The following is a 15,063-nucleotide window of genomic DNA, read 5'->3' as shown; positions in this document are numbered from 1 at the left end:
AATTATTTGAACAATCAATACTAAACGGCCAAATGCATAGTTCAAATTGTCTCTGTTAGTCTTTGAACAATCAATACCATTAGCATTGTTATCCACAAAGGTAATACTATGGCCTAGAGAGGAATTCAATTCATGTCCACTCATAATTCATGAGAAGACAGAGACGACTGCCATTAGTTACAGACAATTCTATCATTCTATGTACAACTACTTATGCAATAATGTAGTAACAAATTTATATGCATATGGGTAAAAGTGTAAATATAAAAATTCTTAACGGGTTAACGGTTCACCCGATAAGAAAATTGAGTAATCCGCCCCCAAACTGTTAAGTCGTTAATTATAAAATCTCAATCCGTTCACCATCCATTACTCCGATAATCCAATACCAATAAGCCAATAAGCTATCAGTTCGATTTTGAACAACCCTAAACAAGATGCATACGTTCCTGTGTATGAGTTCTCGCTTCTTCAATTAAGCTCAATGGATAAAAATCCTGCGAAATTCAAGATTTACTTAGAAATCATTTTTATGTTATCAATATCTCAAATCCTCACCTCAAGCTCTCTTCACAAATAAATAAAATGTCCAGAGATTCACAGAGAAGACGTGGAAATTATAGACCCAAATGGTTTTCTTTTTGCTTGTTTTCAATTTGTTCTTTGTTTTAGCCATCCATTGAAGGAGAAGTTACTCTTTGCGAACAATATGTGAGGTATCAATCAACACTATCATCAAAAGACATTAAAAAGAAGAAGAAATTGCTCTGAACAAGTACAACAGAAGTAGATTTTAGGCAAAATATATCGATAGCCCCTTAAAGTTGTTCACAATTTTCACTTTGACACTTTATCTTAAATTTGTTCCATTTGAACACTTTAACCGGACCTTCACTCTGTCATTTAGACACAAAATTTAATAGGCAGCCAAACATAAAATATGCGTGTAATTCACACGCCAAGTAACGAATAAGAAAAAGACACGTGAATTTAATTTCAACAAATTAATAAAAAACATTTGGAGAAAATAAAAGAAAAATAAGAACCCCACCCACCCCTTCCCAGACGACCCCTTCTTCCTTTATCCCACCCTACCACTCTTTAATCTTCTACAAATCCCCTACCGACGACCGATCCTTGTTACTCCGATTCATCTCTTCCATCGGCGACCGGTCCCTGTTCACCCATGCTTCTTACAACCCCCTTCTTTCCGTCGTCTTCCCAGCGTCTCCCTCATCTATTTCACCCTCTTTGGCAAAAATCCAAATTTTTTTATTTACAATTCCCACAAAAAAATTATATTTGCAGAGATTTACAACCCTTGAGCTCCAAATATATTAATAAATGGTACTTTTCTTTTGCAATTACAGTGAAAATTCACATTTCAATAATTGCATAGACTTTTAATTTGTGTAATTTTAGATATAAATTAGAGAAGACTGTATGTGTGCGTGATAATAAAACCTTATTTTGTGTGTATTGAACAAGAAAATAGAGGGGTCAAAGGCAATATCGAAATTGACAGCGAAAACTGGTGGAGAAATGACGTGAAGAGGAGTTGTTTTAGAGGTTGTTTTGCAGTGGTGTCATGGTAGTTTGGGGGTGGTTCAGCTGGGTTTGATGGCTGGTTTAATGGTGTTTGTTACTGTTTTTTTGAAAGAAAAATAAGGTGTATTTAATGGAGGTTTTTATGGTGTTTCATGGAGGTAAGGGCGGACGTTGGTCGGTTCGATTAGGTTTTGTAGAAGTTCGGTTATGTTTTTTTGGTTTGCGATTTTAATAACCAAAACCGAATCAAAGTATTTTTGGTGCGGTTCGATTTTCTTGCGGTTTGGTGCGGTTATTTCGGTTTGATTTTTCGGTTTTAGGTTAGAGATCCAAAAAGGACAGGTAGAGTATGGCTTGGAACTTTTAATACAGTAGAGGATGCAACTCGAGCTTATGATAAAGCTGCTATTGAATTTAGAGGTCCTAGAGCTAAGCTTAATTTCTCATTTGCTGATTACACATCAATTCAACAGCACAATACTATCACTTCAATATCTTGTTCAAAGCAGCAACAACAAGAGCCGGTACAGTTAGAGCAGAGAAATAAAACAGATGCTGGTATTGGAAAAGAAGAAGAATTCTGGGATCAATTAATGAAATGGGATAATGAGATTCAAGAATGCTTGAACATGATGGATTTCAATGGCCATTCTTCAGATTCTGCTGGGAATTTGGAGGGAGTATTGCTCATAGCTTCTGATGATCACTTTCAATTAAACAAGAATTGAAAAGGAAAGTAGAAAAAGAACAAAAGAATTTGCTGTAGACTAAGGTGTTTTTCATGCCCATTCAGTTTTATAAAATTTGGGATATTTAATATTTCTATATTTAGATGTACTTCAAGTTTTCTTCTTTTGTTCAGATTGTATCCATCATTGGTAAATGAGAGGCTGCAGGACTCATACTTAAAAAAAACTTTGGTTTTTCGGTTAACCGAAAAATCGAAATACTAAAACTGAACACTGAATCGAACACCAAAGTTTCAAAAAATATAAACCGCAAACTGACCGAAAAATCGAATAAACCGAATCATATAAACTGAAATTGTTGGTTCGATCGATTTTTCCGATTCGGTCGGTATTATGCCCACCCCTACATGGAGGAGTTTCGTTGGTTTCATGGTGCAATACACCTGAATTTTTATTTTTTTTTATAAATAAATTTGGTTTTAGATGAAGCGGTGGGTATGGTGATAGAAGTTGCCGGCACAGTTGTAGTAGTATCCCATTGAGAAGATGAATAAGAGAAATAGATTTTTATTTAAAAGAATGCCTTTTGTTTCCACCTGTAGTTCGAGCCCACATCAATGGCCATATATATGCAGTTGACGCTCTTAAGAGAGGTGTCAGATACGCGCAATGACATGTCAGTATTTTGTGCAGGGAACTTTTAGTTAAAATTGTACCTTATGTTTTGAGGTAAATTTAACTTTATCCTTTTATCTATTGTCCTTAGCACTTATTGTCCTTTAAGTTTGCTAAACTTGAGCAGGTTTAGTCCACTTAAGAGTTTTTAGCCAAAATTATCCCTTATGTTTGGGGTAAGTCTAACTTTATCCTTTATCTATTGCTCTGAGCACTTATTGTCTTTTCAGTTTGCTAAACTTGAACAGATTTAGTCCACTTAACAAAAAACCCAAACTGGTAGGTAAAAAAACTTTCAGTACTCAAATTTTGCAGCACCGATGTATTGAACCTAAACCTGTTTAACCGGCCGGATTGACTCGGTTCCGGACCGACCTAGACCGGTAGTAAATCGGACCGGCCAGGACTGGTGGAAGGGGGGCGAGTAGGGCTGGGTTTGGGGGTTAGTCCGTCTATATTTTTTTACCGGTTAACCGGACCGGTCAAACTCGGTCAATGAAAATTACTGTTAAATCGGTTAACCGGCCCGGTTGAGAAATAAGACCAATGGGTTCTTAAACAAACTTGAAAAAGGAATTTAATTTTTCAACAGGTCGTTTCAGTAGTCAGAGGTCTACTTTGACAATATTCAATCAGCCAACACCTGAAGAACGGTTGAGAAGAAATCACGTGATTCAAAAATCAGGGTAACGTGTAGAAATTGGAGCACTAAGATGGCATTTGGTTGAAAAATTTTGAGTTTTCAAAAAAAGAAAACTGCGTCCATGAAATCATTTTCTCAAACATACACCACTTCATCAACCAGCTCGTTTGGTACGGGGATAAAGAATAATTACCTCGGGATTAACTTTGAGTAGAATTTATTTTATATTTTGTTGGAATAAAATCGTGGTATAATTAATTCGGGAATTAATTATCCCGAGATTATAGTATTTTTTTATTCCTATGGGAGGGTGAGATAACTAATCTTGAGACAATTAATCATGCAATAACTTGTTTCCCAACCCAACAACCCCTTAGGAGGGATAAGGATAATAATCCCAGGATAAAATTGCATCCATGAAATCATTTTTTCAAACATACACCACTTCATTAGAGATGAGAACTTCATCAATTACTTAGGGTCATTTGGTACATGAGATAAGGATAATAATTGTGAGATAAAGTTCGGGATTAACTTTATCCTATGTTTGGTTTGAAATATTAGCTAATCTCCGAAATAACTTTTACACTAAAATGGTGGAATTAACTATCACATGTAGAAGGTGGGATAACTAATTCCATGAGATATCTCAGCATTGTACCAAACAATCCCTTAAGCCTCAAATAATATTAAACTTTTTAGAGCTTCACATCTTTAATCTGACAAGAAATTCTGCTACGCCTTCATTTGTCATACTGTAAAGTGGTGCAAGACTGATAGGTTTTCAGCAATAGCTAGAGCTACTTTATTTCTTTCATCAACTTCATAAATTAAGGAGCATTCAATTCAAAAAGACTTCAACTGTGGCCAAGAGCTTCAATTCAATGCTTTCTGTTGTGATAGTTGTGTGTGTGTATGTCTCAGACTAACCTTTTTTAACAATTGGAGCTTTTGAACTACTTTAACCAAGCCTTCGCATATTATACCATGGCAATTTGCAATACCAAGTCTTTTCATTTTTCCTTACCTGGTGAAAAACACAGAATTGAAATAATGGCAGAATGAAGCAAAATTACCAAACACAATGCCTACTACAGAAGTTTAGTGCAAGCATACCATAGGATAAAACATTTTGCTACCTTAATTCATCAACCTTTTAATATATATATACACACACACACACACATACATTATCTGCAAACATGTTCTAGCAACAGAATAGTTCCTTTGGTGCTTTGTTTATTATATTTCTGCTGGTGGAGTGAAAGAAAACCACAAACAACGGGTGCGTTAGCTTTACCTATTGATGAATATAGGGGGGAAGAGTGGAAGGGAAGTGAGAAAATGGAACTTCAAAGGCAACACAATAAGAAAAGTGCTTCGAGGAGGAGAATTTCTCGACAGATTAAAGATGTTAAAGTGCCCTTGTGACGCTTTGGTATATTTACAATTACTATTTTAGCCTTGGGGCATGCACTTGATGAATATAACATGTCTGATCAATACATTAGTTTTGAAAAGATCTAGTGATTCCTGTACATTAGAGTTCCAGTAACCTGGTTGTGTGCATTACTCAATGAAATTCAATCAGCGAACATCTGAAGAACTGTTCAAAAGTCAATACTTTGCTTAACTATCAGAAGTTGGATGTTGGAAATAAAAATCAGGTGAATTTGAGTCGCACAGAACCAGCAGCCAAGCCTTACCATTCTCTCAATAAGCATTAATAGAGAAGAAACTACACTAAACTAGTACAACAGAAGTAGCTTTTATACACTAGCTCAAAAGAGTAGATAGAATATATAAGATACATAGCAAACTTGAATTGGAGGGGGGTTCCAAAGCCCTTTGAGGTACGAACAAAAGAAGAGCAAGAGTTATCTAGAAGTCATAGAAATCACCTTAGATGCAAAAGGAAGAGGATTACTTTGGTCATTCTAATTACAATCAGCTGTAGACTATATACAGAACTAAACTCACCTGTTACTGTTGCAAAAAGATGTCATGATAATGCAAAAGCAACCTAAAACCTGCAAAATACCGCGCCTGTTCTGCATCAAATAACTTTTTTGTCTTAACCCTTCCCTTTCTATATCTTGTGGTTGAACAGAACAAAACAAAAGATGGATGAAATAATGCTGGTATTCAAATCATTGGTTCTTACCATCAGTGATTTTCGGTTTGAATATGACCTTCGTAAAAGACAACATTTTCGTCGGGATACTTGCTGCTAAATGGATTTAGTCGTAGTAGTCATTATGATCATCATGGTCCCGATGGCCAACGCTGGTATCAGATAACCAATGAACGTCATCATCAGATACAGAATAATCGCTACTTTGATCTGAGTAGTCAGCACCACGAGATGAATGATCAAATATGTCAGCATCGAATTGATAACCATAAGTGGAATCATGAGGGAGCTTTAGATCGACAATCTGTTGTTTACATCTTCTTCCTAAATCCCCTTCAAGACTGAGATTATAACAGTGGCGTACGTCCAGCGATTCAAGGTGTGGACAGCCATCAAGAATGGCCTGCAGGCCTTCATTTGTCAAGATATTTCCAAAGAGGATCAGGTGCCGCAGTTCAGGCATACTTCTGGCAACAGCTAGAGCTTGATCATCACATAGATAACGCGGAGGACTAAATCCTAGAAATCCATAGGCATTCGATGTAAATGACTTGAGCATAGGGCAAGAATGACCAATAACTTCCATATCATTGTAACTAATAACAGAAAAGTATAGATGCAACTCCTCCAACAGAGGGAAGTTCTTAGCAGCTGCAGCCAAACATCCAAATATGATACAATGACACCTGACAAGTCTGAGATGTCTGAGCTGACTTGATCTGTTCAAAAGGTTTCCAAATTTGATTACTTTAAGAGAACTTTTATTTTAGTGGAGGTCAAGAAAAGTAATGAGAAAGTATAAATAAGAAACAACAGCCAGAGCACCTTTAAAAAAGTAGGTTACTGAACCATCAGGATAACGTGAACCCAAGAAATACAAATGAACTTAGCAACAAAAACATGGGAAAAGTGTACTTAACCACCAAAATGCACAGGTGTAACCAATATAAATCCTCAATATGACACTATCACCAAAAGGCAGAGAAGTTTTTTGACATGAACAGAAGATGTAAAGCCACACTTAAAACGCACTATTCAGTTCCTCCTTCCCCGGTCACTTTCCTCTTTCGTTACCTTCTTTCTTCCTAGCAAACTCTGTATTTGTGAGCAAATGAATTGCTGCTTCATCTGCTCTTAGCATCAGCTACATGTTAGCACTTCATCCAGCATTAATCATTTCCTCCTTCAGAATTTTTGCTTTGTTCTTTCTGCAGAAGGGATAAAGAGGAGACATACCACTTTACTTCCATTATAGATATAAACCGAGTTTAGTGGGCATCGGACATACCAATGTTCACACTCTGCAAATTACCATTTCTCATTATCGTTCTCGTAAGCCAAAGAGTTGTCATTTTATGGTTACTTATCAAAGAAAAGAGTCCCTTTTTGTTGTCCCAACTTTTGTAATATTTCTAGGAAATCCTGTTTCAGCTTGCCCCTATTCTATAAGTTCCTCCAGATGTGTATGATCTTTAGGGCGGGTAATCACAAATTGCAACTTACTCACAATTTGAATGATATTAGCTTAAACATTAATGTATGGTGTTTCTGTATGAACTAGGATGTATGTACTAGGAATGCAATTGTATCAAGCCCTTAACACGTACTTCAGGCATGAACTGACATTCAATTGGAAATGTTGGGTTAGGTACTGGTAGAATGACTCGAGCACAAATAAATAAATAAATAAATAAAAAGGTGTTAGGCTAAGGAACTGGCAAGCCAAGATCCCTTATTCAGTAAAAGTAGTTTTATACTTTTATATTACATACACATGCATCCTTTACAAACCTTGCAACGTACTTCCTTCTTAACTGCATGTGTAGATTTCTTTTTTCTTATAAGGTGTAGAATGCTGGGTTTATCTAGTTGTATTAGAATAAATGATGGGTCAATCTAATATTGGAGCAATAATCTGAAAGCCAGAATATATCAGAATGTAGACAAACTTGTGTGATGGGAATGAGGCCTTTTCTTCTTCAAGCATCTTGTTCCTCTCCTTCCCAAAATTGCATTTTTCTCCTCAATCATCAGTGAAGATTTTTGTCTTCTCCCTGACTGTTTTCTGATTCCCCTATTCCTCATATCTCTGCCAAGCATCTCTTCTTCTTTATGTAAAGAAACTTAAAAATCCTCAAGGATATCAGCTGTAATGCTATTAATCTAAAATTCCAAAATCACGGACTCCAGACCCTCCACACAAAGGAGTTGAAGGAACAGCAAATTCCAAAATCTTGGTGATTTCAGGGTATGCCTACTGTATTCACTAAACATTTGCATTATTATTTCTTCTTCTTTTTTTGTTGTTCATTTGCATGATAATGATTCGGAGATCTTGCAAAGTGGAACCATGCAGTACCAAACACATAATTGATCTTCCAAAGAACAAGGCCTTTTCGAATAAGCCAATTCATTTAGTACCCTGCAGATCCACTCCTTTTCTTATTCAAAGATCAGCCCTTGGCTCTTTGTTTTCATATTGAGAATTGTCAACGGGGCTTCTCACTTCCCAAACATATCCTCTTACATTTATATACAAACCAAGAATACGCAAGAAAAATACTTCGAATTGTTGATTTATTGTCAGAGATAAATAGTTTAGTATCTAATGGAAAACATTAAAACTAGAAACCAAACAAAAAACCTCAATATTTTCCTCATTTTCATAAATGTTCTAGGGAACTGTAATATAACTTTTCATGATAATTGTTTCAGCTTTACATTGGAACTTGGAGTTTAAACACGTGGATTTCACATACTTAACAACAGGACAAAGCTCGAAGAAAGAAGCAAATTTCAAATCAAGCTCAGATTTGACCCAAGTACATGATATATAGGGATTTCTGAGTTCAAACATCAAGGATCCAACTCGATTCAGCTGAACAGCCGTCCTACTTATTAACTATGTTTATTGCTTGAAACAAATCAAGAGTTGGTATCAAAATAGTTATGGACGTTGGCATCTAAAAAGGTACGCATAGAGGTTTACAACAGGAACCTAGTGATCTATTTGCCCCGGGGGTTTTGGCCTAACGGTTAGAGCACAACACATGATGTGTTGGTTAGGCGCACATCACTAATTTGAACCTTGCTGCAGAAGTCCTGGTAGTATTTAATTGGAGAAAGGTAGAGGGACGGTCCCAGAGGTGGACCCCAGATTTATATATGGCGGGTGCATCCTGCCTTAATCCGTACAGTTGGCTCTCGTGATAGTGCATTTGATTGGTTGTTCGATTCTACGTTAATTTAGCGCAATTCTTGACTTAGCATATGTTAACTTTGTTACATTTATTCAAGTTATATATATAAATCAATCATCCAATTATTTAAATAGATTCAGCTTTGATTTAATCAGAGTTTCTACTTCCAAATGAGAATTGTACGTTTTACGAGCACTTAATAAATTACAAGGAATCACATCTGTTCAAACGATAATACAAATGAAAAACGAGATGAGTAAACTTAAATATAACATCCGTGAGAGAGTGTGTGTGCAAAAAAGATGTAAATATGGATTAGAAATTAATAGAGATAGAAAAGAATTAAAGGAAAAGGAAAAAGGAGCAAAAGAAGAATGAAAAATGATACCTAAGGACACTACTGGTGAAAACTGTAAGAAACGAGGTAAGGAAAAAGGTGAAAAATAATAAAAACAAAGAAATGGCTCGGGGAGGTACTACCATCTGTCATACTAAGTGTTTACAAGAGTAAACTATCTTTGAATTCAAAAAAGAAAAAAAAAAGATTAATTGCACGAACTGGTTTCGAACCCAAGACGTCATTCAAGAAAAGGGCCTCAGCAAGCTTCTCGACCAACGCTCCCGTCCAAAAGTTTGTGATAGAGGGGGCCAACTAAATTATTTAAGGGGTCCTCCATGTATATACAAATACATATACGGCATGTATATGGTGTTTTTGTTGAGGCTAACGGGTGTTTTTGTTGAGGCTAACGGGCTCCGATGACCCCTCTATACCCAACATAGATCCGCCTCTGGACGGTCCCATTACCAACTGAGTTTCGAACCATACACCATTGCTTTTTGGGGATTTCTCCGTTATCTAATAAAAAAACTTAGTGATCTGTTCTTTCCACTAGATTTAAATAGGGGGCAACAAATCAATGGCAGGGAAATGGGTGGGATTCTAAGACCTTTGGTCCCTGTAAGATCAAGGATAAGTCCATTCCCACAGAGTCATATAAATTATGCTTCTGGCCCTTGATCTGTTCATAAAAACCCACTAAAGGTCTATCTAAAAGCTAATAATATGAAGGATTCTTGTTAAAAGCTTGCACATTTGAAGCCCCTCGCGTTTGAGTAAAGCAGCAGCCCAGACATAGATCGTATTAAGCGTTTAAACTTTGCTAGATTACCTACAGCTTCAGGGATTAAGCAAGACTTAACAATCACTGCATATGCTATAGTTTTGGAGTTATAATTCAAGATAATTTATTGTTAAGACAAGTGCTTTAGACAATATTTATTGTACCTCTCAGCAATGTGGTTGAACAAGTCGATGTCGCCAATATTCTCGATGTTAATTTTGACTAACTGGCCTTGGCTACGATCCACAGCGACCTTACACATCTCAATCTTATCCAAGTCATAGCGCAAGTCGCTATTTACATCATTTATCATGTCAATGACTCGCCACATAACGGGGTCATGGCACACCTTCCACCACGTACTACAAACTCTCTGCGCATTGTTCAGTATATCTATCACTCCCACCCGCTGCAAAATATCTGCCGTGATTTCCAGCGGAAGCTCCACCCACGGCGGCGACAGCTGTGGTGGTGAGGAGCGGGATGATGAGGTTTTTGGGTTTTTCTGTCGGGCTCTCCGTTTTTTCTGCTTACGCCTCTTTGGCCACGGCATTTTCTTTTCCTCCGCATTTGTCAAGGGTTTTGCCTTTAATTTGGAGTATAAAAAGCCACTCCTTTGAGAATATTGAGTTAAATGTGGTCCCTAGAGTCTATTCACGTCGCACCTATTCTCACTTTAATTATTACTACTCACTCCGTTTTCTGGCCCGGAATTTAATATTTAGGGTAAGACTTTGGCCATGTCACTTAAATATGTAGCAAGTGACAAAAATACCCTTAAAGGCCCACTGATTACCTTTTAAGCGGAAACCACAGTAAAAAGAAACAAGCAGCACCAACGTTTCCCATTTCTTCTTACACATTAATTGAGGTATCCATTTTCCCATACTTTACTCATATATCAGCTTTAAGCTTTAGTTCCAAAGTCATAAATTAGTCTGCTTTTTTTCCCTTCTCTTACATATTCTTACACACGTGCACAACTTTTTAAACATTGACTTTTCAACTTAATAAAAAATTCATAAATTGCTATGATTTTTGTAAATTCTTTTTGGAACGGATTAAAAAAAAAATTCATTCACATAAACTGAAACAGAGGGGTACTACTTTCTTTGTTACAATTTATGTGATATTATTTAATTGGATATGAATCTTTTTTTTAAAATAAAATAAATTATAAATATTTATTAAAAAAATTTATAAGTTAAATTATTTTGAAATATAAAAATTGTAATGACCCAACCAGTCATTTTGACTTTTAGAACCACGTTCCCCTAAATAATACTTCTCGTATGTGCTTTTATTAATTTATGACGTGGGGATGGTTGATCAGAATTTGAAGTGATAGGGTTGAAATCGGAACAATTAGTTCCTTAGTTTGGCTTTAAAAGGCCAAGTTTGACTTCGGTCAACATTTTGAGAAAACGACCCCGGAATCGGGATTTAACTGTTCCAATAGGTTCGTATGATGATTTCGGACTTGGGCGTATGTTCGAATCGGGTTTTGGATAACCCGGGAGCGTTTCGGCGCTTAATAGTGAAAATCAACTATTTGAAGGTTTAAAATTCTTTAAATTTGGTTTGGAATAGGTTTTGGAGTAATCAAGGTCCGTTTGAAATTTCGAGTTTGGGAATAGCTCCGTATGGTGATTTAAGACTTGCACGCAAAATTTGGTGTCATTCCGAGTAGTATAAGTATATTTCGGCGCGTTTGGAGTAAGTTTGAAGAATTTGAAATTTTTAATTTGAATCAATTTGGTTTGGGGTATGATTTTTAGATTTAATGTTGTTTTACATGTTGCGAGAGTTCGAGCAAGTCCGTTTTATGATTTCAAACTTGTTGGTATGTTCGGGCAGGGCCCCAGGGGGCCCAAGTGTTAACCGGACGAGGCTTAGACCAATTTTGGAATTTGGAAGAAGAACTGAAGTTTTCTGCTTCTGATACGTTAGCACCTGCGCTTGGACAGCCGTAGGTGCGACCCTCGCAGATACGAGTTTTGTTCGCAGAAGCGGAAAAGGGAAGGGGAGGCCATCGTTGCAGATGCAGAATTTTGGCGTACCTGCGAACGCGCAGGTGCGAAGCAGTGTACGCAGATGCGACCTTGGTCCAGGCGAGTGAAACGCGCACCTGCGAGGAATTTCCGCAGGTGCGAAAAAACTACTTGGGCAGAACCTTAAAAACGGACGAGGCTCAGTTCATTTTACTTTGTTTTTCTTCCATGTTTGGGCGATTTTAGAGCTTTTGAGAGGGGATTTCAACTAGCAACTTGAAGGTAAATTAATTATACACACTTTGAGTTAAATACATAGATTATGGGTAGATTAAAACCTGTAAATCTTAAAAATTAAGGGTTTAGATGAAAAACCTAGATTCTTATAAAAATGAGATTTTAACCACGAAAATGGTTATGGAATTTGATAGAAATTATATATTTGAGTTCTTGAGATTATGGGTAACGTTTTTCTCCAAAAATTTTCGAAATCCGGGCACATGGACTCGGGATGAATTTTAGGAATCTTACCATTTTGGATAGGGTAATTTATTTAATAGATGAATTTCGAATTATTGAACATGCATTAATTATTTTATATAACTTTTGGATAGTTTCAGATTTTTCGGCAATGAATTGAGGTTTTTACGCGACATTTGATCGGAAAAGTGGACTTTGAGACAAGGTAATTCTCTTGTCTAATCTTGTGAGGAGGAATTTACCCCATAGATGATTTAAATTAATAATTGTTGTTAAATGTGGGGGCTACATACATACGAGGTGATGAGTGTCCGTACGTAGCTACTATTTATGCTAAAGTCCGGGTAGTTTAGGACTCAAAAATCATGAATTACGTGTGTAAATTATATTCTTCATTTACTTAAATTATTTATAATACATTGTGAATTGTTAGGGAAAGATAGTAAAAGATGAAAACCTCATACACTTAATTTTCTGTTTAAATTAATTAATTATTAAAATAAATTGTGCATCCTCTCGTATTAATTTATCAATGAATAAACTCTCATTCCGGAGGTACATAAGAAAATGTCCTCCTTTATTGTGGAGCGGGACGAATGACTCGGTAGTATAGATGCATTTATAGATCGCGTCGCACGTCCCTCGGCAGTGTACACGACACTCTGGATTGGGTCGTACGACCTCGGCAGAAATCGTGCCTAATAATAATAATTACACGATACCTTGATATTTAATTGCAGCTTGTGAATTTAATTAATAGATTAGAAATTGTTGCATTTGAAGAAATTTAATTATTTCTGTTGGTTTAATAATATTATTTTTAACTCTTTGAATCATGTTGATTTAAATATTTTTATTTTTATTATATTTATTTATTTATTATTATTGACCCTTAGTGAGTGTCAAAGTCGACCATCTCGTCTCTACCTCTTCGAGATTAGGCTTGATACTTAGTGGGCACACGTTGTTTACGTACTCATGCTACACTTGCTGTACTTTTTGTGCAGGACCTGATATATGTGCTATAGTTGGACCTATCGGCCCGCACACACGATATCAAGAGGCTTAGTGGTGAGCTGCCCTTCTTAGCCATTCTGCAGCAACCAGTGCCTCTTCCTGAATTTTTATTCTGTCTATTCTATTTCAGACAATATTTGAATTTTTGTATAATCTACTAGATGCTCATACACTTGTGACACCAGATCCTGGCACACACACTAGTAGAATTTTTGGATTTAATTATTTTTTTGGTTATTTTAATTTACAAGATCTTTTCACATTATCTTGATTATTGCAAGTAAGAAGAGTTTAATTACTCGGTTAATTTTAAAGAATAGAATATGGGTTTAAATTACTGGTTGGCTTGCCTAGCTATAGTGTTGGGCGCCATCATGGTCTATATGTGAAATTGGGTCGTGACAACACGGTATCAGAGTACTAGGTTTACATAGGTCTCACAAGTTATGAGCAGACCTAATAGAGTCTTGCGGATCGGTACAGAGACATTTGTACTTATCTTCGAGAGGCTATAGGGTATTAGGAAACTACCTTTCTTCATCTTCCATCGTGCAATTGATGTGATACTAAATATCTTCCTCTTATTCTCTCACAGGTGGTGAGAACACGCTCTAATGAGGTTCCAGACCAGGGAAGAGCTACTTCCCTAGTTGTTAGAGGCCGAGACAGAGGCCGGGGGAGGGCTCCATCCCATGGTAGGGGACGAGGATGTCCCAGGACTGTTCCAGTTATGCCGCCAGTGGGTCCAGTAGAGAATCTCGTTATTGAGGAACATGGCGAGGTGCATGTGGCAGAGCCAGCTTTGGTGGATTTCACATCTACACCGGGATTCCAGGATGTCATGGGTCGTATGCTGCGGTTCATGGACACTATGACCCAGGCCGATTTATTTCTGGCAGACCAAGCCACATCTCAGGCAGGCGGGGGAGCGCAGACCCCTACCGCACAGGCTCATGGGCAGGTAGTTGCTGTATATTAGACCCAGGGTGCACTACCCGTGGGTGGAGCCCAGCCAGTGACAGCAGCTACACCTGAGCCCAGGCCAGTTGCAGCCGCTGATCCGCAGAAACTATTGGACAGATGGACTAGACTACATCCTCTTGTCTTTGGGGGTGAGCGACATGAGGATCCCCAGGACTTCATTGATCGGTGTAGGGACAGACTGCACAACATGAGGATATTGGAGTCTCATAGGGTAGACTTTTCTACTTTTTAGCTAGAGGGCAGAGCCCATAGATGGTGGAAGTCTTATCTTCTTGGCAGACCAGCAGATTCTCTTCCCATGACTTGGGACAGGTTTACCTGTGTTTTCTTGGACAGATATATTCCACCCTCCCAGAGAGAAGAGTTGCAGTTTCAGTTTGAGCAGCTCCAGCAAGGTCAGATGTTAGTGACCGATTATGAGGCAAGGTTCTCTGAGTTATCTCGACATGCACTTATGATACTCCCTACTGAGGCAGAGAGAATGCAGAGGTTTGTTGCGGGTTTACATACTGGCATTCAGGCCACTATGGCTCGAGAGGTTGAGATGGGTACTTCTTATAAGCTAGTCGTGGAGATAG

General features: G+C 37.4%; 2 protein-coding genes across 11 annotated transcripts; one reads left to right on the top strand and one right to left on the bottom strand.

Annotated features, from left to right (window-relative positions):
- Nucleotides 1-57: 57 nt before the first annotated feature.
- LOC107770397 (putative F-box/LRR-repeat protein 9) lies at nucleotides 58-10,615 on the bottom strand. Of its 10 annotated transcripts, XR_012699181.1 has the most exons (5): nucleotides 10,178-10,615; nucleotides 5,720-6,408; nucleotides 5,536-5,585; nucleotides 4,486-4,582; nucleotides 58-497 (listed from the first exon to the last, which is right to left on the bottom strand). XR_012699181.1 is itself a non-coding variant. In XM_016589699.2 (2 exons), exons 1-2 carry the CDS (start codon nucleotides 10,564-10,566, stop codon nucleotides 5,796-5,798), a joined length of 1,002 nt encoding a protein of 333 aa, XP_016445185.1. In that variant the 5' UTR covers nucleotides 10,567-10,615; the 3' UTR covers nucleotides 5,308-5,795. The 10 variants fall into 10 exon arrangements, 1 of the variants encoding a protein (XP_016445185.1); XR_001644603.2 differs by having other exon boundaries at nucleotides 5,536-6,408; XR_001644607.2 differs by lacking the exon at nucleotides 58-497 and having other exon boundaries at nucleotides 1,617-4,582; nucleotides 5,536-5,606.
- On the top strand, nucleotides 1,701-2,276 carry LOC107770401 (uncharacterized). Its single transcript, XM_016589702.1, has 2 exons — nucleotides 1,701-1,706; nucleotides 1,869-2,276. The coding sequence occupies exons 1-2, from the start codon at nucleotides 1,701-1,703 to the stop codon at nucleotides 2,274-2,276; spliced, it is 414 nt and encodes a 137-aa protein (XP_016445188.1).
- Nucleotides 10,616-15,063: the final 4,448 nt, after the last annotated feature.

The sequence above is a fragment of the Nicotiana tabacum genome, chromosome 15 (genome assembly GCF_000715075.1).
Source record: "Nicotiana tabacum cultivar K326 chromosome 15, ASM71507v2, whole genome shotgun sequence".
Taxonomy (NCBI): domain Eukaryota; kingdom Viridiplantae; phylum Streptophyta; class Magnoliopsida; order Solanales; family Solanaceae; genus Nicotiana; species Nicotiana tabacum.
This window is presented reverse-complemented; position numbering and strand designations above follow the sequence as displayed.

Bases quoted from the DNA above. Each gene is read 5' to 3' on its own strand.
- LOC107770397 (XM_016589699.2), bottom strand. From the start codon at position 10,566: ATGCCGTGGCCAAAGAGGCGTAAGCAGAAAAAACGGAGAGCCCGACAG. The intron at 6,409-10,177 runs GTACAATAAATA...CCTTTTGAACAG, and splicing joins TTCAACCACATTGCTGAGAG to ATCAAGTCAGCTCAGACATC.